We start from the raw sequence: 24,089 nt of genomic DNA, 5'->3' as shown, positions 1-24,089 counted from the left end.
AGAATGAGGAATGACTGCTACTGGATATGGAGTTTCTTTTTAGGGTGATGAAAATGTTTTAGAAGTGTATGGTGGTGGTGGTGGTTATTTAATATATTTACCAATATACTATCATTGAATATATAATATATAATGATAATATATAATAATCACTGAATGGTAAATATTATACCTTTATATTATATGTATGAATTATATCTCATACCTTTAAAAAAGTCTCAAAAGGACAATACTAGCAAAATAGTGACCATTATTATGAACATAAGAAGTTAGTCTGGATAATTTATACACATTATAAAAGTACTATCTTTTATCTACTTTATTTTGTTACCATTTACTAAAAAGAAAATCTGCCACTTAGGTGACATTTTCCCAAAGTATTTTTTTTTCTTAATTGATCAGAGGAAATAATAATTTCCAGTTTCTTTGTCAAATGTTCTTGGAACTATTTTAATCATTAGCAAATGTGCTTCAGATGCCACATTTATGTATCCCCATCCCCCACCCCTGTCTCACCATGAATACTCCCAGCAGTCATGGCTGGGAGATCTATATGTTCATTTGGCTATTTGTTGTTCCCACTAAGGATGAGGAAAAAGAAGCAGCCTTACTTTGGACTCTATCATAGGTGAGGATGGGCAGGAGTGGGCAGGAAAGCAGATGATGGATGTAAGAACTGACAATTTGATAGTAGCCTCGGAAAACAAATAATAGTTCACTTCTTGGTTCCATGAAACTATTTATTATCCTAGAAATCATTTGTAGAATATTTTCACTTATTAAAAATATCCAAATCAGTGGGCTCCATTTTGTTGGGTTTGTTCAATGCACAAACAGAAGCTATTGCCAATTCTGCACCTGAACTCTAGCACCATCTTTCAGTGGCTGTTTCCCAAAACATTCTTGCTTTCCCACTAGTTATCCACCTGCTGGGTCATCTCTAAGCTCTACCTCAGGCCCCTTCCCATTGTGGCATCTTTTCTTTCTGTCACCATAGCTGGGGAATGTGACTTCTTTAAAGCTTCAGTTTCTTATGTGCAAGCATCTTAAGGATGTTTTTCTTCATTATTCTCCTCCTGTCCTCCCCCAACCTGCATCAAACCCCAGGGTGAGGAGCTGCTTACTGTAGCTGGTGTGGGCTGTCATCACCAATGTTAAAAATCTGTTCTGTCACAGCAATAGGGGAGGATTTTTGTATTAGCCAAAGCTCCCTTATCTAAAAGGATGATGATTGGTCCTGGAGTCAACTAGGTTGAGGAGTAACATGTCCCTTATCTAAGCAAGAGCCAAACCCATTGGCAACCTGAGCCTTCTGCTCATGGTGCCTTATGAGCAGCCTTGTGCAGCTCTGTGCAATCCGTGGCAGGAGGGGCATGTGGCAGCTGTTCCTCCGTCATGGGGGAGCTGGCAGCACCAGAAAATGGCTGCCTTAAGGCTTCTACCCTGTTACAGCTGAACTAATTATATCCTCCCAATGAAGGGAGAAATCGGAGCAGTACATTTGCATTGAAACCAGCCTGATATGGTGGGTTCAAAATTACTCTAGCATTTATGTCCTCTGAATTGTTTTAATTAGCAGCTCTGCAGTACCAATCTTTTATTTGGTTTTTATTGCTTCCTTCCACTGGCAAAACCTAGCACTTAGGAAACATCTGAACCAGATTTCTGCCTGTCAGAGACCTAGGATCTCACTCTACTTGGTCATTACTGGGCCAAAGTGGATCTATTGCAACTTTTCTAATGTGCACTTTGGTGGTTTTCACTGTTTGGGTCCAACATGTGCTTAAAATGAATGTGATCTGTTGGTGAGTAGAGAGCCTAAAGATCTGAAATTCAAGCTTTTAAATCTTGTTCTCCTTTCGGCTTTAGCTTTACATTGAAGTGGTAAGAAATCCTATCCTTTAATTCATCTTCCACTTAAGGAGGAAAAAGAAGGAAGCAGAATAGGCAAATTGATTTATGGTGGACCTTCAAAAAGCAAATGACTATATATCAGCTAAGCAGGGCCATGATCAGAATCCTGAAGTATTTAAGTGACACCAGTGACAGTGACTAAGAAATCGTCTTCAGTTGCTCAATACCAGTTTATTAACTGCAGAGAGAAAAGAAGATGGATTTTACTGAAATCAGCTGATGTAACAAGTAGCAAGAAGAACTGATTTGAATTTTAATATCAACTGGAAGATGAAGTCCTGAACCTCAGAAATGAGGGGAAGACATGTAACTCCAGAACCAGACAAACACGTGAGACATAATCAAGAGTTTACTTTCAAACCTTGGTATTGAAAATAATGTGTTTATTTTTAAGGAATATTTTTACATAATATGAGCACTTCTAGATAAATCAATTGACAAATAGATTGATTGATAGATTGATAGAACAATCTTGACTCATTCCATAAATGTTCTTGGTGAATTGTTGTGTAAAATACCAATGTCATTCCCTCTATGAAGAACATAGAGGGTGCTAATTCTTAAGAGGCAGTTCCTATTCCATCTCCTCCCAGACTTCCTCCAAGCAGAATAAATACAAATCCATGATACCTCCATGCATCATATAAATAAGCAGTACAACATAGTGTTTAGACAAAGTTCATACATTATGCTATGTTGTACACCTAAAACATTGTGTGTCAACTATATGCGAATTTCAAAAAATATATCTGACTAATAAATGCATTCTCACTTATAAACAAATAAATAAGCATTATAGCATAGAGCACATTGCACCAGGGAAATTTGTTCATATATGTGTCTTCTCACTACTTTGGGAGCAGGGAGAAGACAAGTCTTAACACATCTTTGTATCTGTAGAGACAAATGGGCATGTGTCCCTGGGCATGGCACATATTGGGCCATCAATGCATGATCGCTGAACAGGATACGTATCAAGAAAACCCTTTATGAGTGTGACTTTTCAGCCCTGTAGAAGAATAAAGAAGATACTCGGATTTGCAGATGGGCCTGGCCCTGAGGCTAGAAGTACTGGCTTCAGGAAGTAAAGGTAGGGATATAGGGATGTCCTTACTTCCGACTATTTTTTTTTTTTTTTTTAGTAGCAATCCCAGAGCTAAAATTTATTTGCTCTTATACTATAGTGAAAAACAAAAAACAAAAAACAAAAAAAACCAAAAAACTTCCTCTGGTATACTCTGCCTAGAACCTTTGAACCAGGCACATTGTTCATTTTAAGAGGCAGCAAAGTCCCTTCCTAAAAGAGGAATGTCCTCTGTGTCATTAATTCTTCTTTGCATACATCATTTCCTTATTTTCCCTCTTAATATATACTACACAATTGCTCAACTTCCACATGAACAGTTAATAGACCTTTCTATTAGACTTCTTTTGATTAAAGTGGCCCCAGAAACTTAAGAGCTTATTTATTTTGTGAAATCATCTTCCATTTATGTTTCATACCACAGTCAGAGAGAGCACAGTTCAGAGGAACCTGTCTGCTGGGGAGAAATCAGAACATTGAGTTCAGACGAATTCTATATTAAACTGGATTTGCATAAATTATTTCAAGATTCTAAATTGGCTTAATTTGTATTCAAGCCTTCCTAAGAGCCTTTCACATATGCTTTGGCGTAGCAAAAGGGTGGGTGAGTGTCCTTGCATGCATCCATTCATTTTTTGGACACAGATGTATGAAACAGCTACTATGCGCTAGATGCTTTACGAGATACTAAAGGCATCCAGATAAAAAAGACATGTGGGCTGTGACTTGGAGTTCCTGCCCATGTAATAACGTGATAAATGCTGTATTAGAGACATGTACACAAAGAGGAAGCCACCAGCCTACTTTGGGAAATCAGAGTAGGGTTCGCAGAGATGTGACATTTGAGCTGGTATATAAGATATGAACCCCAAATTGTTCTATTGGCAAGAGGGCCCTGGCCAGGTGAGGAGGGAGACATTGTTGGCATAGGAGGAAGCTATGAAAAGAGATGGTAGTGTAAACATCATGGTGTGTGGCCAGGGAATGGGGGCCCCTCTGCCTGCAACCTTTGCAGGCAGGCTAACAAAGTAGGCTGCTGAAGCTATTATCAGATTTCTCAGGGACCTGTTTACCATGCCAAAGACTTTGGACCTGGTCCTTTTGGCAGCAGGGAGCCACTGAGAGTTTTTATGCCAGAGAGAAACATGTCAGATTGCATTCTGTCACCTTATGAAAGTAGATCTGCCCAACGGACCCCCAAATCCCCACTCCTGTATAGCAGAACAGCGTCTCTCAAACTGGGTTCCCTGAGCTGTCGGGGGGGGGGGTGTTTGCCAGTGAAAGAGATCGATGATCACCAAGCCTAGCGATCGTTTTCCTTGCTGCAGAACTCCTCAGAGCCTTTCATCTGTCACTGTTTCACTTCTTGAAAGGGGTATGGAAAGTGGCCGAAGCCAGCAGGGAAGAGCTGGCCTGCTAATTCTTCATCCAGGTCCCCTGGACCTATTCATTTCCCAGGACTAGTCAAGACTGTTAGCAGGACATGGAATAAATCTCCCATGTTTTTTCAGGCTCCTGAGTCCCTTATTCCTGAGATCACTAGCCTGTTCATTTTGTCCATAAAAGTGCAACCACAGAAATTAAGTGAGCTGTTAGGTGTCTGGGAACGAAGGTAGGCCATAGTTCATCGGCTCAGATGGGCCAGAGGGACTCTGATTCCTCCAGGTGCTGAGAGGCATCTTTAGCAGGTACTTCCTCCCCCTTCTCCCCTGTTTTTGAAACAGTCAGGCTTTAGCTTTGTCACACTCATGACATTCCATGTTTTTTTTTCATCACTGAGATCAGAGCCCCTTAAAAGAGGAAGCTGGCAACAAAATGTTAGCGGGGGTATGGAGGAAAGAACATCAGACTGAGGTCCTAAAGGTGAAGGTTCAAATCTGATTTCTCTTTTCTAATCTTATGCTTCTATCAATGAAGAATGAATTTAACCAAAGGTATCAATATGCTACTAGCAGTGGCGGAAACAAATAAAGAGTCATTTTCGCTTAATGACAAAGAGTTCACATCACAGGTGGGCAGTTTCTGGTTGGCTCCCAGGCTGCCCGGTGTCAGAGCTATGGACTGGCACTTGATAGTTTCTTGGTCTTTTCCTCACGGCTGCAAGATGGCTGCAGCAACTCCAAACACATCCAAACTTCACTTAGAGAAGAACAGAGGCAGAGCAGCTTCAGGGAGCAGTTTCTCCTTGCATACACTCTTCTCATCAGAAAGTAAATCTTTCCCAGAACATCCCCTCTGCAGACTCCTCCATTCACTTCCCAGGTCACAGGTGGGTCAAGACTAAGAGGGGGGCAAATTTACAGAGATCAATGGCTTGTTACTAAACACCTAGACAAAACTGAGATTCTACCACAAGGAAGAAGGAACCAAGAGATTTGTGACCTTTCAGTAAAAGACTTAAACAAAACTGTGATTCTACTGTGGAAAGAAAGGAAGCAAAAGTGAATGGCTTTGGAGAGAATAAAGAAAATTATGTCATACTGACCTTAGTTACCCTCATGGCCTCTGTCTTTTTATTGGAAGTGAGTTCCTGCCTTTAAAGTTTGTTGGAAATAAATAAATAAATAAATAAATACATAAATAAATAAAGTGTGTTGGGAAAACTGAATTGAAGTGGCATATAACCATTGCTAAAAAATAAAATTACTGGAATTTCTTTGTGGGAGATCTTTAGTCCTCTGTATGCAATGCTTCTTTTTTTCTGGCTGCTTTAAAAATAATGTTTTTATTACTGGTCTTAAGAAATCTAATTACATAATGTGCCTTGGTACATATTTCTTGAGCTTGGATGCATTGGATAACTTGGATTTGTGGGCTTATAGTTTCCATTAATTTGGAAATTTTTTGACCAATTCTTGTTCAAATATTTCTTCTCTTTCCTCCACTCACCACCAAGGTATTCCAATTTCACTTACATTAAGCCATTTAAAACTATCTCATGGCTCCCTGAAATCTTTCATGTTTTTGGATTCTCTTTTTCTTTGGGTGTTTCATTTTGGATATTTTCTATTACTGTATCTTCAAGTTTCATCATCTTTTCTTCTTCAATGTCTACTTTTCCATTATTCCCAATCAGTGTATATTTCCATCTTATACATTATAGTTTTCATTTCTAGAAGTTCATTATAGCTTTTCTTATATCCTCCATGCCTCTAGTTAACATTTTAAACATATGGAATACATTTATAATAATGTTTCAAAATATTTGTTTGTAGTGCTAACATGTGTGCCAGTCCTGGATCAATTTCCTTTGGTTGATTTCTCTCTGAATTATGAGTCATATTTTTCTGCTCCTCTGTATGCCCGGTAATTTTAGATTGGATGCCAGACATTGTGAATTTATCTTGTTTGATGATGGATATTTTTGCATTCCTACAAACATTTTTTGAGCTCTGTTCTGGCATGTGTTTATATTGCCTTGAAACAGTTTGATCCCTTTGTGTGATGCTATTAAGATTAGGCAGGATGAGACCAGTGCTTACTTTGGAGCCATTAATTCCTTACAACTGAGGCAAGATCTACCAGGTAGTCTACCTGAGTACCCATGAATCATGAGGTTTTCATCCTGCTTCATGGGAACCAGCACTATCTCTGATCCCATGTGAGCACCGGGCACTGTTTCCACATATTCTGTGGTAGTTCTTTCCCAGCCCCTGTGTCCACATGTGCATGCATGCATCAGCACTCAGCTGAATACTCAAGGAGCTCCCTCTGCAGATCTTCAGAATTCCCTCTGTGTGCAGCTCTCCCATTTCTGGAATTCTGGCTTTTCCACCCTGGCTACCTTGATCTCCCCAGACTCCCAGCTCCTAACTCCTCAACTTAGGAGGCTTGCTGGGCTCCATCTGCTCTTCCCCACCTCTGTACCTTTCAATGAATTAAGCTTAACAATCATAGGACTCATCACGTTTGTTCCTCATTTCTCAGGGATCATTGCCTCTTGTTGTTATCTAGTGTCTTAAAAATAATAATTTCATATGAATTTAAGCCATTTTGTAGTTGTTTCACATGAGAAGGTAAATCTCTTCTCTGTTACTGCACCTTGAATAGAAGCAGAAGACAGTTGCTGTCTCTCTTGATGATGAATATGTCATTCCAAAAATCTATTAGTGAACCACTTATAAGCTGCAGCAAAGAAAACAAGTTCTCCCACCTCTTTAGAACAGCTACTTCCTGTGAAGGGCTTTGTTTTCCTTTATAATTAAATAACTTACATTTACATAATACTTCTTCTACAATTAAAGTTTTCCTGCCTACACAAGATTATAAGTAGGAGAGTAGATTTTTCTCCATCTCCAGTGAGTATTGAGTAAGAGGAAATTATCTTAGCTTCCCTGTTACTTCTGAGAGATTCCCCAGGCTCAAATTGTGAATTGATTCAAGAAGGCTTTGGTAAAAAAAAAAAAAAAGTATATATATATATATATATATATATATATATATATATATATACATACATACATACATACATACATACATGTAGGCTGAATTTTAATAATGCTCCACATCTTTTACATTTTCCCACAGTCTTTGTTCTATGCTCAGGGACAGAACACCTTGCATGGATAAATGACTGAATTAGCCCAAGATGGTAGTGCATGTATTGTTCTTAGCCATGCCTCCTCAATTTGTAGATACTGAGTGAGACCCCTTCTGTCCTCTGAAGAAGATTACATGTCTCCTGGGGAAAAACACATAAATAAGTCACTGTGATACTATGTAGTGTGCTACATGTTATGAGTAGAGCTAATTTGATTTTTATTAGGATGTGGGATGAAATCTGGCAAGTTATCTGGAAGAAACAGGATTTGACCTGGGTCTTAAAAAAAGAATAGTTGGTGAGGGTGTTGTTGGAACTTAAAGACTATTATATGTGACTGAAATTATAACTGACTCGGTGACCTGATTACACATGATTCTTGGGCAGAATGTGTAACTTCTAATATTGACCTCCATAACATCTCACACTGTATGAGGCACTTACTAGGTTGTTACTGATTATAACTGCCTAAAAGGGGGTTCTGAGAAAGATGGTATGATATTCTTCTTGGAAGCGTTTGAAAGTAAACATGCTGTCCACCGTGGTGGGTCTTCGGGATGGAAAGATCTCCTGATTTCAAGTATGACTTGACTTCTTTTCTCAAGTCTCTGTAAAACAGAATTCTAACCTCTAGTAGTTATTTCCCATTTCTTCTTGGTCTATTTGTCCAGATATGAAAAACCATAAAACTCTCAGAAATTGTTACAACCCCCTAACCTAATATTGGATGTATATGAAGTCAGAAAACAACAAGATTTATCCTTTTGCAGAGCTGTGGAAGCTTCTCATGCTGATTATTCTGTTGGTCATAAGAATTTATTACAGGTATATAAATTGAGAAATTCTACTTACCAGATCAAAACACATCCTAATTTGAGCTCCACTAAGAGAATTTTTAAACCCAAGTTACTTATGATGTCTGCCTGTATGACAAATTCCTTCTATTCTAACAGAGGCATAGCAGTGTTATCTTACCTGGTACTAAAAAGCTCCCCACTATATAAGTTTCTGAGCTTACCTGCATATCTCAATAGTTCAGAGTGCTTTCATCAAAATTTTGATTATTGAACATCACCTTAGATATAGTAATTTAGCATCTGGGAATGGGAAGGATGAGAATTTAGGAATTTATATTTTTAACAAGCTTCTTAGGTAAAGTCTGATGTGTAGCCAAGTTTAAAAATTGCATTGGTCCTAATTAGCAGCATTCATAGAAAGTAGCTAAGGACAAAACATGGTCTCATCTATGCTAAGATTCAAAGGGTAACATTGATTATCAAGCTTCAAAAATAAGATAGGTGCTGTTAAAAATTTTCTCAAACCTGACCCATTATTTTCCTGATGGAGATAGTATTATAGTAGTTGATGGATTTTTAGGACTTCCAATGGTAAAGACTAAATTGTAATCACTATCATGAGATCATACCCTACTCTTCTTTTTCCGGATTCTTTGAACCATGGCATCTTTGAATTGGTAAATGAAACATTCTTTGAGTATCCCCCCCTCAAACCAGGAGGTGAGCTTGGCTCATTCTCGAGGTAAGTTTTGTCAAAGACAACATGAGGAAAGAAAGAGAGACAGAATAAGCAGGAAGTTCAAAGTCAGGCGACATGCTCCAGGACAAGCCGACATCAGAGCAGCAATGCCTTCCTCCTGCAAGGAGCTAGGTCGCCTGGGCTGGCCTGCAGTCTAGGCAGACCCCTGCTGGCCTTCTCTGTCACTGCATGGTTGTATATCTGTGTGGGTGACTGGTGGGGGCCCTGCAGCAAGAAAAGGCTTGTAAGGAGTCAAACAGCTTGTTAAGGTATCCTTGTGGGTGTCTGTATTGAAGTGTCACAGTATGAAGGCTTTTTATTAGCAGCTATTTTAGAATCCTAACACTGAAATGGAACAGTTTCTTCCCTACATGGCATTTCCAGGCCAGCTTCCTCCCTCACAGCCTTACGACAGCATCAGCCATCTCCTAAGGGGGTGGAGAACATGACGCTGGGCTCCTTTGACGGCGGAGCCTGGCTCTGTGGCCCACGCCCTCAGCTCTGGAGATAATTTGGTTCATTCACATGTTGCTGATGACGGGGAAGCGGCAGCGGAGGCTGAGGAGGACTTGAGGCTCATGCCTTGCCTGTGCATATGGCACAGAAAGCTTCCTGGGTTTTGCAAGGGTGTAGAGGAATGTTGCACAATTTTAAGGGCATAGAAGGAAGAGTTGCCCCACAGTGAAACTGCAGAGTGAGTTAAGTCCAGGATTAGTATGTTTTCTTTTGGCTACCAGAGATACTTGAATTCTTCCAAAGTCTTTAAGGGCAGAGGTGAATTTATTCCAGAAAACTCTTTAAGCTTCATTGTAGGAAAGTACTGCAACTATAAAAGACTCTTGTTAATGTCTTAGAGGATTGATCTTGGGTCTTGTAAGGAAGACTAACATTTATTGGCCTCCTTTTACATCTCAATTTGAGATGTAACCTTCCTATCAATCTCTAACAATACAGATGAGGAAACTAATATTCAGAGAGGTGAAGTCACTTTCCTGAGATGCCACAATTTATCCAGGTGGCAGAACTGACATCTGAACCCCTGTTCTAGAAGGAAAAATCCATGCTCTTCTCACTTTGAACCTCCCTGATACCCTCAGGCTCATTTGTCTTCATCCTGCAATTGGAAAAGTATCACCTGGTAGAGGTGTCACCTGGTATGGACAGAGCTCTGTCCATAGTGGTCATAACAGGTTCATCTAGAATAGTGGCTTACTGTGTAAGACAAAAGTCCTAAAGCTTTATTGGGTGGAGGAGGAAAAGGGATACTTTAAATTTCTGAACCATAACATTTTAGATCAGGAAAGGGTTTTAGGAAAGCCAATCTGAACTTCTCAAGGAGGGATTCTGGAATCTTTCCAGATTCCAAATCTGGAGAATATGCCAAGGAACATGGAAACCGACCAACAGCAAACCTGGATCTATTCTAACTTGCAATATGTATGCAGTGTATGACTCAAACAGCTCATTATACTTTTCTGAACCTGACCTCCCATCTTAGTTAAATGATAAAGAAATCTGCCTGCTACTTAATGCTGTCATAAAACTACTATTGAAAGTGTAAAGTATACAAAGCTGAATCCTATGGCATATTCCTTCTGTGTGCGGAGGAATGTGTCTCAGATAAACATCCTTGAATCTGGGATGAGTTCCTAGAAATGTAAGTGCTGTCTCAGATCTTTGTGGAATAGTCCCAAGATGTTGCCTTCAGGGCACATACATTGACCACCACCCTCTCCTTCCCTTCATGTCTCCTGAATTCATGTCTTACTTTCCATGAGTGTTTTACAGCCGTTTTTCATACACTGTTGGTCATCTTTCCCAGGATAGAAGCGGTGGTTATGAGGTCTTTGAGAATGTCAAAGGATCCCTATTGCCTGCTGATCTGAACTCTGTGTTCCTACTACTATGCCCTTAAAGGCAACATCAGCTGCTACCACAGGAAGCACATTTTCATTTCTATGTAATATTCTTGCTTTATTTCTTTGTGGTTGGTCCAGAGCTATCACTTGCTTACCTCTTGTCATCCATAACGAGTCATAACTATCTGCCTGGGCATGAAACACATGTCATAAAGGGCAGCTATCATGGCATAAACCATGCACACTGCAGCCTAAATTGACTTGGACAGCACAGGACCAGCCTCTGCCCTTCAGCAATCTGATGAAGCCCAGGGACTCCTTCTCCAAATGAGGCTTTAAGTGCATAACAGAAAATGCAAAGAGTTATAAAGGAACACGGTTACACTGTAGTAAAGTTATAATATGTCAATAAGGTGGTATTATAATATATGTGTTTTTGTTAAAACATAAAATAATGAGATTTGGTGGTGAGTCTAATAATCCTTATAATTTCAGAGTGTTGAACATAAATAATGTTTTGAGATATCTGTGACAATAATGTGATATAAAGGTATCTGATTTCTATAGGTGAAAATTTCACATATGCTGCTGATACTACTGTGGTTTGTTGTCCATGAAGAAAAAGCTAGCTCTTTGTGGAAGATTGATGAATAGTAGAAGCAATCCAAGTTTATAAGACCCTGTGAATTCTATCCATGAATCCCTGAAAGGTGGATGCATTATTGGTAAAGTTCTACCTTGGAACATTGTAGAACAGTGCAGAAATGCTCATTCATCAGCACAATAAAGTCCTGAAGGCCAAGAACATTCCAGAGCATCTGAAGCATGGAAGTCGGGGTTGGACGATAGTATAAAGAACATATATCTAGAGCCAGACCTCCTGGGTTCAAACCCCAGTTCCGCCTCCCACTATCTGACCTTGTGCAAGTCACTTAAGGTCACAACATTCAATTTCTTCTACTGTGAAATAGCAATCATTCTAATGCCTTCTCAAATTGCTTGTATAAGGATTAAACTGCTTTAACCAATACCTCCTTCACAGTGGGCATTTTACATGTCAGCTATCATTATTATAATTACATATGAACATTTAAAAAGAACATGTCAGAAATAAATAGTATGACAGTGAATCAGCCCTGGGCAGGACGGTGTTAAGCTGGGCATGCACACACTGGTGTTTGACGAGCTGCAGGTCCAGCCCATGTGTCTCTACCTTTCAAGAAGATTGCGGGGGACTTTGCCAAGAGTCTTGTTGCAATCAATACACTTCATGCCCATGGCAATCCTTCATCTCCCATCCCAACCGGAACAGGATGATCCTTTGTTATGACTTCATCTGAATGAACCTGTACTTGCTCCTGGTTATCATGGCTTCCTTTACCAAGTGCTTTCAAACTACATTTAAATAGTTGCTGTTAAAATTCAGTCTGGAACAAAGGTCCCAAACATGACAAAGGTTTGGTCATGTTTGGTTATCAGTTGTCATGACAAAGCAAGGTCATGTTTGGTTATCAGTTGTTTCTGGAATCCTATTTCTTTACTCTCTTTTGAAAATTATGTCAGCTTTGTCCCTTTATCATCCTCACTTCTTCATTTCCTTAGTTCCCACTGTCGGTGTGGATCCAAACTTCATATTGCCAAGGGGAGTGGGCTGGGGCACTGTTTAACAATGCCTAGAGACACACATTCTTTTGAAAACAACCTCAAACTTTCCACTTATGTCATTTCCTTTGGGTTTCAGATTTCTCTTAACCACATTTGTTCCACCTTCCTTAGGTTGAAGATCAGGTCCCTTGTTGGAATACAAAGAATTAAAATAGGAATTGTGTAATCAATTCACTCAACAAATACTTTTGACCAACTTATGTCCACAAGATGGGAATAAGTAACCAGAGATAGACACTTCTTAGCCTAGAAGAGCTAATGATCTAATTGGAGAGCCAGGCAATGATCAGACCATCTCAATATATATAAATAAGAACTGTGCTTAGTGTCATGAGACAGATGTCCTGAGGTCAGTAAGAACCTACAAACGGGGGAATCTGACCTGGTGTAAGACTTCCAGGAAGACTGAGGTAGGGAGTCTTGGAGCTGAGCCCTGCAACTTGGTTTAAGGGCAATAAAAAGGAGGAACATACACTCTAGGCAGAGGTACCCACAGATAGGAAGGCCACGTGGCTGGAGAAGCAGAAAATGGTGAAGTAGGGCCAGTAAGCTCGACACAGAGCATGAGATGCAAAATCCACCTGGAGAAGCGGAAAGGGACTAAGTCACATAGGACCATGTCAGACATGCTAAGGATTTTGCATTATCATGAAACAGTGGGATGCTGCTAAGAGTTTTATGCAAGATGTGGGATGGTACCACTCTGGAAAGCCAGAGCAGCTGTGAGCAATTGGGCTAAGAGGCCCTTGCAGAAGTTCAAGAAGAGACAATGGTGTGGCGGTGAAGGGTGCTGGCAGTGGAGACAGAGCCAAGTGAAGAGATTTTTAATTATTTGGGAAGCAAAATTACAGGGCGTAGTGGCAGATTGGGTACAGAAAGTGCAGAGCAGAGGAAATCAGGGACGTGACATACCTCTCTGACCAGCATCACTGGGCAGACGGTGGTATCATTCATTGTCCTGGTTTTGGAATGGGTGGAGGAGACACCAAGGATTCAATTTAGTACATATTGAGTTTGAGGTCATTTGAAGCCATTTGTATTTTGAGAGTGTCTTTAACAAGCAAGAGAATGCACAGAGGGAGATGATCAAGAAGTCTGGGATTGTGTCATAGGAGGAATAATTGAGGGAGCTGGGGGCATTGGGACACAAGAGGGAGGAAGACCTAGATGGGAACACATTAGCTGTCTTCTGCTGTGCAGATGAGGGCAGTGGTTCCAGAGGCTAGAACTGGGACCATTGGGTGGAAGTTTCATGAAGCATATTTGGCACAGTGTGAAGAGGAACTGCCTGAGAATGAGAGATGTGACATGGGCTGCCTTTCCAAGAGATGAGCTTCTTGTCTTTGGAGGAATTGTCCAAACATAGGTTTTCCATCTTTCACGATACCATAGAAAGGAGATTCTATGTTTCTGTGGACATAGAAAGGAGATTCTGTGTTCTGTGGACTCCAGTATTTGGTGGAAGGGCCTCCATGACTGGCTCTATAAATAGCTGATTTCTGATTTAAATGCCACCTGTTGATGTGTGCTATAACCATTAATATCATTATTAATACTAAGTGCATTATAACCATTAAAAAAACTAATGGAAACCAACATGCTCAGATAGGTTGTATATATAATTTTAATACATTTGGTAACAGCCAAACTTTAGTGTGCTTTTGTAGTTTAATCTACAATACATAAGTGTTACCAATTTGAAATTCTAGAAATAAATTCATAGTGGTACAATACATTTTTATTTGATTTAGTTTGGGAGATTTAGTTTTAAGAATGTCCCAGCTGTAGGGGATCCCTGGGTGGCGCAGCGGTTTGGCGCCTGCCTTTGGCCCAGGGCGCGATTCTGGAGACCCGGGATCGAATCCCACATCGGGCTCCCGGTGCATGGAGCCTGCTTCTCCCTCTGCCTATGTCTCTGCCTCTCTCTCTCTCTCTGTGACTATCATAAATAAATAAATATTTAAAAAAAAAAAAGAATGTCCCAGCTGTAAATAACTTGTAAAAACCTCTATAACTCAAAGATTCCATGATTTTTATTCTGACAATTAAAGTCAGGTACCATATTCTCATTTCTGTAAATTATTTTAGCCCTAACAAAATGAATAGGAGCAGATGTGTTGCCCAGAGAGGAATTTATGAAACACTCTGCTTCCAGAATCAACTATGGTTGAAACTCACCCTATGCCCTCCATGAGCCCTCATTCTACAATCTCCTTGCTTCTTTCAGACTTGCCAACTTCACTGGGGCTTTCAAAGGCATTGATTATATGTGCATGGACTATTCTAAAAAGTCTGAAGCTTGGTATCTCATTATACTTATGACATAATTACTTAAATAGCATAAGGACCATGCTCAATGGTTTCTCCATGTCACAGAGAGGAGAATGCCCAAATGTTCATGGCTTTGAAGCACAACTGACTGTAAATAATGAAGTGGCAGTAGTTGAGAGAAAAGGGGGAAATGGTAAGCAGTTCAGGGAAACCCAGAGAATGTTTGATTAAACTTTTCACTAGATGACTGCTTCACTGTTCCCCAGACTCTCAGCAAAACTCCCCAACTCTGCAGTAGAGAGAACATTCACCCAAGGACACAATTGGCCATGACAGTCTTCCCTATTTGCTTATTCAGTGCTAGAACACCCAGTGTGTCCTCAAATACTCCTGTGGGAATGAACAAGAACATGGCAGTCCATTTCAGCCCCTTGCTCAACATTCTAGGTTCCTCATTCCCAAAAGCATATGCCTCAAAATTCTTTCAAATGAGAAACAAAGTTGATGTGCTAATGAACATAATACTCCCATGATTTAATGAAGTCAACTACCTGTGGTTACTTAAACCCTGCATGGAGTTCCATCCATGTCATCTGGGCAAACCCAAACCTCCTTGGGCCTCAGAATGTGGATCTCAATTGTGAAATGAGGACAGTGTTCATGTCAGATGACTTCTAAAGTCTTTTGAGCTTTAAAATTCTAAGCTCAATTTTCAGTTCCACTGAATTAAATAAAAATACCCTCGGCACAGAGAAGACTGAAGATCAATTCTTAGAGAATGTACCAATCTGACAAAAATAAAAAATAATAACAAAGCCACAGTTATGTTCTTCTGCATAAGGTAAAGTTTTTGCTTAGTGGTATTTTTAAAAATTTCTTTGTTTCTTGCTCTCTGACCAAGTCTATGAATCAATTATAATTTTTTCCTAGATGCATTCATCTCCTGGCCTTATAGAGAAGAAGATTAGGTGGTATTATCTTCTACTTTTTTCTCTCTTAGAGGACTACCTTCATATTAGTCAAGGAAGGTTTTTGTTTTGTTTTGTTTTGTTTTGTTTTGTTTTGTTTTGTTTTATCAATTAGCCTTATGCAGACCTTGCTGGTTTCTTTGTCTTGGGTATATGTGTGGATGAAAATACATAAAATGACAATGGAATGCAAAGGTATATAAAAACACCATAACATCTTAATGACAGACATATCTGGTATCATGTTATAGATCAGTATTGTCCACAGATAATACAGAGCCCCTCCTTGTAACAAATATTCTAGTAGAATAAGGAGACAAAGGAACCAATGTAAACACAATAGTGAGATGGTTTTTATGCAACATCAATGGCACATGCCTTGTGTTACTTGGTGGAATTCAAGTAAGTTATATATTGTCAACAGTTGTCAATATAATTCCTAAAGATCTGTTTTATATATTTTTTTTTTAAGATCTGTTTTATAGATGGCAATTCAGAGCTTCAGAAAGTTAAGAGACTTGCCCAACATGAAGCCAGATATCACAAATTTTCCTTACATCTTTAGAGCAGCAGGGAGGACTCCCATCTTATCACTGCCCACACTTCATTTCTAGAGAACCAAACTTTTTCTTTCAGCATGGAGACTGAGCAGGATGGAGGATGAGACATTTTTGGTAGGAGGTCTCTAGTTTATGGTAGAGATTTTTTTTCCATCTACCAACTCAGTTCAGTTTTTCAAATGATGTGAAGAACAGTCTCTCTTTTCCCTCGGTTCCCACCTCCTGTAGGTCAGCTGAGAACTTCCGAGTGGAGGTTACCTGTCCTGTTCTTCCCATGTTCCCGCCAGCTTCAACTTTCCCTGAGCAAGCTCAGGGAATGCACTGGCCATTTGGGGGTTAAGAGCAGCAGGCTTAGACATCCTCTGGGCGTGGCATGTTTCCAGGAAAGAAAGCTCCAAAAGGAAAGAACAGTGTGGGAAAGAAATGTCCACTTGAATGAGATCAGGATGTTCTGAACCCTGTCCTGGTGCCGCCCGCCCGGGGCTACAGCTTGGCAGTGCCAAAAGGCACTCACTGCCCCAGGCAGCTCTGGGTGCACCTCAGAAGGCAACTCCGGTCCCAAGGGAGCGCACACAACAGCTGCGGGCAAAGAAAGGCCACCCAGGGGGAGTTCTCAGAGGAAGGAAGATTCCTTTGAGGAGTGGTCAGCGAGACATTCTTACTCAAGGACTCATGAGAAGGAGAACTTTTTTGCTCTTTCTCAAAATGCAAATCGCCTCTGTCCTTGGAATAAGGAAGATGGGTTGCTAGGCAATCACTTCGAAACAAGCGCTCCCCCTGCCCCTTTTTCCTGACCCCTAGAACAATGGAGACTTTTCAGCAAATGGAATCAAGATGGAGAAAAAGACATGGCAAAAATAAAAAATGGAACCAGAGATTATGGAAGGTCTGGCTTATAGAGTGGGGAAAGAAAAAAAATGTAATATTAATAAGTTGTGCTCTGGGCAGAATAAGGGGGTTTCATTTCTTACGATCACAGCCTTGTTAGCGCCAGTCAAGTGGTACAGGTCATGAGCAGCCACTGTCCCTTGGTGATCCCATTTGTAATGACTCGGGTGACCCTGAATGTGTGACATGACTCACAGTTAATAAAGAGTTCTTGGGCCTCAGTCTCTATCAGTGACACAATATTTGGAATTATGTTTTAAAAAATAATCTTTTTAGCAATCTTCATGTTGTGTTAGTTCCTGTCAGGAAATAGGTGGCACACTGACATGGAGTATTAGAAACATATTTGAATAAAAGGACAATTTACAAAGCTGTAGGTAGGTTTTAGGGAAACCACAAGGACCCCATCACCTGTTGGTCCAAGTGACAAGAGGACACCCTGAATCCAGGAAGGGTGGTTGCCTGGAGAGTTGCCTAGCAAGAGCATCGATGTGGTAGGAGACAACAGCCAGCCCATGATGCCTCCATACCTAACATCCTGTCCTTTGAACCCTGTGGGAACCTAGAGGGCAAGAGGACTGAACCCAGTATATTAGTCAGCTTGGGCTGCCATAACAAAATACCACAGACGGGGAGGTTTAAACAACAGAAATTTATTTCCTCACAGTTCTGAAGGCTGTGAGTCCAAGATCCGGGTGCCAGCATGTTTAGTTTCTGATGGGGACTCTCTGGCCAGATGGCCGCCTTCTCACTGTGTCCTCACATGGCGGAGAGAGAGAGAAAGCAAGCTCTCTGGTGTCTCTTCCTCTTCATATAAGGGCATCCGTTCTACTGAATCAGAGCTCCACCCTTATGAAACTCATTTAACTTTAATTGGCTCCTTAAAGGACCCATCTTCAATACAACCACATGGAGGGGGTGAGGGTGGGGTGGTTGGAGCTTTGTCAGAGTCTGCTCCAGCTGCTGTAATAGAGTACCATGGATTGGCGGGCTCACACAACAGAAATTTATTCCTCACAGTCTAGAGATCAGGGTGTCAGCACGGTCAGGTTTATGGTGAGGGCCGTCTTCTTGGTTATGTCTTTCCATGGCCTTATTTGAAATGTGCATGCAGAGAGAGAGCACTTGTCTCCTCTTTTCATTAGGGCACTAATCTCATCATGAGGTCCCACCATCACCTTGGGGGTTAGAGTTTCAACATATGCATTTTGGGAAACAAAACTCAGTCCCTAGACCAAGTAATAGTTTGAAGTAGACATTCTGGAGACCACAATGCTAGAGCACTAAAGAAATCAGCTGGGCAGCTTACTGCAAAATTTTAAGGTACATATTCATGCAAGGCCTGATATTATCATTACCTCTTAGTGGAGCCAACTAAAACATTGCAAGATCAGGTGACCTGTCCAGAGAATAAGCATGAAGGACACATGCTGGCCAACTTCTTTTGTTTGACAAGGGTATAAGGCCACTGTATTCCAAAAAAAAATCTATATTTAGGACTAGAGAACTCTGTTATTCATCAGCAGTGTTTCTTTGGCTTTTTTTCATTTTAAATGTTTTCATGGTGAAAGCAATGTTACAAAAGCAATTTTTAAATTTTAAGACAAAAACTCAAGCATCCCAAACCCAGATAATTATATACTTGTGTATTTGTACACACAATTTTCTTGTAGTGTTTGTATGTATGTGTATAAGTGTGTGTGTATATATATGTGTATGTGTATATGTATGTCCATATATGTATATATAGTTAATTCTTGCTATTAGTGGAAGTTATGCTCGATAAAGCCACCAGAAATACTGAACCATTGCTCCTAGGGGAAATACAGGGTTAGGTTCTTGTGAACCTCTAGTAACAATATTTTCCATCAACTGATCAATACATAATCTTGTTTTTGTTTAAAGATATCTTACTTAATATACATTGTGGATTCATTAACTTTGAGCTCATGGCCAATAGCCCTGTATCTCATGCCTGAGGGCAGCTTATCTATCACACATATTTTCTCTTTAAAATACATCATGCCTTCTTGCCCTTAGGAACACTAAACAGCATGGAGCCTTTGCCTGCAGGCCTTTTGAAACATTGATCACCAACAAAACCCACAAAAAATGCAAAATCATGTGGCACTCAGCAAATGGCTAAAAGGATGCTCATTTGTAGACAACACCCAAAACAAGAAGCAGAGTATCACCTTATCCAACTCAAAATTTTCCCTGTTCCACACAGTCTGTGAATGACTGTGAAAACACCACAAGTATCAGTTTGGAAGTTACAAATAAATTTTAGAGAGTAAGAGGATTTGCAAACAGAGAGTTTGCAAATGAGTATCTATGGTACATATGCTAGGTACATGTACATGCGCACCACATTATATAGTTGTAATCACTTTGACCTTACACTGCTTATTCAGTTTTTGTACCTGGTCTTTTATTATAAACATTTTTCTTGTTACAAAGCATGATCATTGTGTCATGATCATTTTTGATGGTTAAGTAGTATTCCATCTGGTTGAGTTACCAAGGTTAGCCTAATTGTTTCCTACTATTGAACTTCTAAATTTTTCTTTTCCTTATTATTTTAAATAGCTGCGCAGAGAGCATGATTGTATGTAGGACTTTTTTCTTCTTTTGAATTATCTACTTAGGATAAGCTCCCAGTAGTGGACTTACAGACTCAAAGGATCTGAGCATTAATATGACTCTTGATCTATGTCATCATCCTGCTTTTAAAACAATTGCACAAGATCCACCAGTATATGAATATTGCTAATCACCCATCCCTGTGTGTCTCAGTTACATCTTACCCTGAGAAGATTGGTGATTAAAAGTTTTGCAAATTCATATATAAAACACTGTCCCCCTGGATGCAAACCTGGCTTTCTTTGGTTATTGGTGCATAATATCTGTCCCTCTGACTGTTTATTACTTCCTTTGGGGAAAGACAGAGAAAGTCAATAGCCAATGAGGTCCTTTACCCACCATGCCTACACAAACGACAGGGGACGAATGTGGGTGGCACATCTGAGGCGAGGCATGCTGGGCTGAGCTCGGGTAGTATGTCCAAAATGGAACATCTAAGCATGTGATGCTGAAAATGAACCTCAGAGTGGATGAAAATACAGAACCTGAGAGGATGAAGGCAAATTTTAAGGAATCAAACTGTGAGAGAGCCAATAGTCTGACATAAATGCTTTAGATACACACGCCAAGTTTTTATGTGCATTTAGGTGACAACTTCATTGGCAGGGCTGGAAAGGACAAATGACAAAATCAACCACTTTCTAATTTTTATAGTCCATTCTTATTTTCTTTCTGTAGATTCTCTGCCTCCATGCTTTTGATATTTGTTTTGAGGTCTTGATTTTTTTTTCTTTTAAGTGAATAAAACCTTAAAATATGTGGGGGGTGTGTGTGTATGTGATTACTCATGTATATGTAATTAAGCAAGTATTTTTTCCTTATCTATTGTTTTTCCATTTTCTTTTGGAAATAAAATATAGTTTATTTAATCTTGAGCTCAAGTTGTATAAAAATTGGAACTTGCTCATTTTTTCATTGTCTTCTCCAATCACTTGAGAAAGCATGATACTCTGGCATCCTTTTTTTCCACAAGTGAAAGAATTGCATTTTTTTAAATAGCATTTCACTTTGGCCATTATGTCCACAAGATAAAAAGGAAGGAGTTTTAGAGAGAGAGCTTATTTCAAAATGCCTGTGTTTTGAATCATTTAGCAGTTTAACCTTTAAAATAATAGTTTCTGGGTTTTTATTGATTAGTCTGAAGAGAAGTCTATGCAGCCAAAATAATTAAATTGGCTTAGCCAAGAAATTAGCTAATTCAATGGGGGAAGGGGACATCAATCCAGTTGATTGATTGGTATCATGTGGAACAACTAACCAAGGGATTTAATTTCTGAATTTTTATCCAGTGCCTTTGTTTTTGTGTAGACATTCTGATTAATGAAAATGTAAACTACATAATCAAGAAAACTGTGTGTTTTCTTAGTGCTTACAGGTGGTATAGTTTTTTCTTTTGATTGAGTTGAATCATGAATTATACACCCCCATGGAACAAAGTTTTAGTATTTGATGTCAGCATCAAAGGTTTAAGAAAGGGAGCAGAGTGGGTGGCCTTTAGTCAAGATCTCTTTTAGAACATCCCATCTACAGCCACAGAGAAGACACATATCAGGTGCTCTGGATGGCTCATATTGACTTAGGGCTGACAAAGCACAATGGAGCAGGATTCCTTTTCAGCAGGACCTTGACCTTAAATTATTAAGAGTCATTATATTCAAGGAGGCATTTAATCTAAATCCATGTGGAAGCCAAGTGCCCCTCTTTTCTGCATGCTAATGTCATCATCACAAAAATCCTTAGGCTTTGTCCTAACCTCTCCACTTAGGTTCACTTTGGCCACTCTTACCTCTTACCTACAAATCAATGTGCTGTAACAAAGTCACACTTCTGCGCGCATGCCAGGGGATATGAAGATATCAGGTAATAACAACTCTCTGGTACATAGGGTAGCTATGGTTCAACATTCACATGACCTTTTGGTTTAAAGGAAGTAATTTATATGCTTTGACTTAAAGATCACTTCAAAGATAGAACATATCCTATATTAACCTCCATTTCACAAAGATACATAGACAAAATATAATGATATATATAATTGTTTATCAATGGGGATAGACAACATGGCATTGAGCAGATTATATAAGGTTTCTTTCTTAAAGCCCTGGTGGATTCTTTCTGTCTCCTGTCTCACCATCACCCCCCACTACCCCCAACTTACAAACACACACCACTTTGCTTGGGTGAAGCATGGACAGGGAAATGGGCAAGCATACTTACTCTTCTAACCCTTCTGAATGAGGTCTTGCAAGTGCGGTCGTTTTGCTGATGTATGGGGCTAAAATGAAAAGGCCCCTTAAGCACCCCCAGTTCTAGTCTTAAAAATTACTCCCTACTTGCCCTTTCCCAGCATCTTATACCAAATTGCTGTCCTTTAAGTTTTAAATCAGTTATTTTGCCATGATTCCCTGAAAACATGATGACTCCAAGGCCAGACTGAGAAAGAAAGGCAGCATAAGATTAAATATGCAAACACTTATGCACAGGACCCATCCTGGGATCAGCATCAGAAGATTCCAGGACAAAGCCATAGAGCACCTGTTGTTCTTTGAAAACATATATTGAAAGACAGCTGTCAAGACTTCCATCAGGGAATTTCCTCTGCTAATGCCCCCTTCACCATTATTTTAATTGTTTGATTCTCTTTAAGCCATTGAGCCAATTCCAGTTATGGAAATTGAGGTCAGTTATACTTTTTTCTTCCTTTTGAAAATAAGTACCAACCATTTGGAGAACTCAGTGATCAAGTTGTTCTTTGGTTTAAAATTTGGAATAGTGTGTAAAAAGTGACCTAAGCTGTATGAGCCTGGACCCCATTGGAATTAGGTATCTGTATGATCGTTCCTTAGAAAAGCTCAGATTTCCACTGTCAAGAGTGAAGGAGTAATTATTTTAGCAGCCCATCCCCCAAATGGGGGACACATGTGAAGTGGGGAGCACAGTAGCCATCATTTTAAATGTAGCAGTCTATTGTAAAGTAAAGGACCAGCCTTATTTGGGTAGGAATTACAGGTAGGTTGAATGAACCCTTTCTAGTAAAACTCTTTCTGCCAGTTAACACCTGTTGAGAGGCAGTGGGACAGTGGGTTTAGAAGCTAGGCCCCTGGAGTCGGGCAGACATAAGGTTTTTTCTTACTGACCACATGATGTTTGAAACTTTGTCTATTCATTTAGAGGATTTAGAGGCTTAGGTTCCTCTATCCAAGACTGTGATAACAGTGTTACATATCTTGAAGTTGTTGTAGGGATTAGGTAAGGTAATTTAATTATCATTAGCCTCTTTGGCCAAGAGCAGTGGTTCTCAAACTTTGGTGTACATGGGAATCTCCTGGAGGCCTTAGTAAAGCAGATGGCTGGTCGTACCCCCAGTGTTTCTGATTCACTAGTGCTAGGGTGGGGTCCCATAACATACACCTGTTGCAAGTTCTCAGTAAGGCCCATGTTGCTGGACTGTCAACCTCTCACTGAGAACCACCACTGTGTGGTATGACAACAACCGTTTACAGCATATATTCAGATTTTTAAAAATAAACTGTAGTTCATGAAGTGCTAGTTCATAGGTAAACTAGAAAGAGCTTGTTGAAAGACAAGATACCTAAGCTCCAGTCTTATCTTTGCCACTAATTTATTGCATGACCAAAGGAAAGCCTCTTAGCCTCTCTGTTTCATTTTCGGTTGTCTTCTAGCTGTATTTTCAGCAGGCTATTGTGGAGATCAGATGAAAGAACATGCGTGTGAATGCTCTCAACAGTATGAGTATATTAACCTGTGAGAGAGTAGAGTTGCTGCCGCTAGTATAGGCTCTGAGCCTGACTTTGCCTGCCTGCCATAGACATGCCTTAGACCAACCTACCAGTACAAGACTGTGTCTCCTTAGGAAAAGGAGGTTAAAACAATCACCTCTCTGTCCTTGCAAAGATCTTCCCAGAAACAGCCAAGCCCTTTGTTGATACATTATTTTTAGATAAACCAGGCACCTAGGAATTATAATCAGGTATAAACCAAACTCTTGATGTTAGTTTAGTGTCTTTTCTCCAGGATGGAAACAAAGTGAAGTTGCCTTATTGGAAACTCTGTAATTTGTAACTCTATTTGGAAGAGCCATGGTCAGCTGACTGAGGTGACTGATGTTTATGGAGTCTTTCCCAGGACAAACCCTCTGAG

At 39.9% G+C, this 24,089-nt stretch overlaps 1 protein-coding gene across 6 annotated transcripts in view; it reads left to right on the top strand.

Annotated features, from left to right (window-relative positions):
* NTRK2 (neurotrophic receptor tyrosine kinase 2) overlaps positions 1 to 24,089 on the top strand; it is a 329,574-nt gene that overhangs the window by 269,863 nt on the left and 35,622 nt on the right. The window contains exon 20 of one of the 6 annotated variants that reach the window (XM_072836163.1): positions 11,501 to 11,963. The exons of the other annotated variants lie outside the window; for them this stretch is intronic. Within the exon in view, the coding sequence (XP_072692264.1) occupies positions 11,501 to 11,587 (87 nt within the window). The 3' untranslated portion in view covers positions 11,588 to 11,963. Of the gene's footprint in view, positions 1 to 11,500; positions 11,964 to 24,089 lie in introns of those variants that run through there. 6 annotated transcript variants of the gene reach the window in all.

Source organism: Canis lupus, chromosome 1 (genome assembly GCF_048164855.1).
Source record: "Canis lupus baileyi chromosome 1, mCanLup2.hap1, whole genome shotgun sequence".
Classification (NCBI taxonomy): Eukaryota; Metazoa; Chordata; class Mammalia; order Carnivora; family Canidae; genus Canis; species Canis lupus.
Note: the sequence above shows the minus strand (reverse complement) of the source record. Positions and strands in the feature narration are given on the sequence as shown.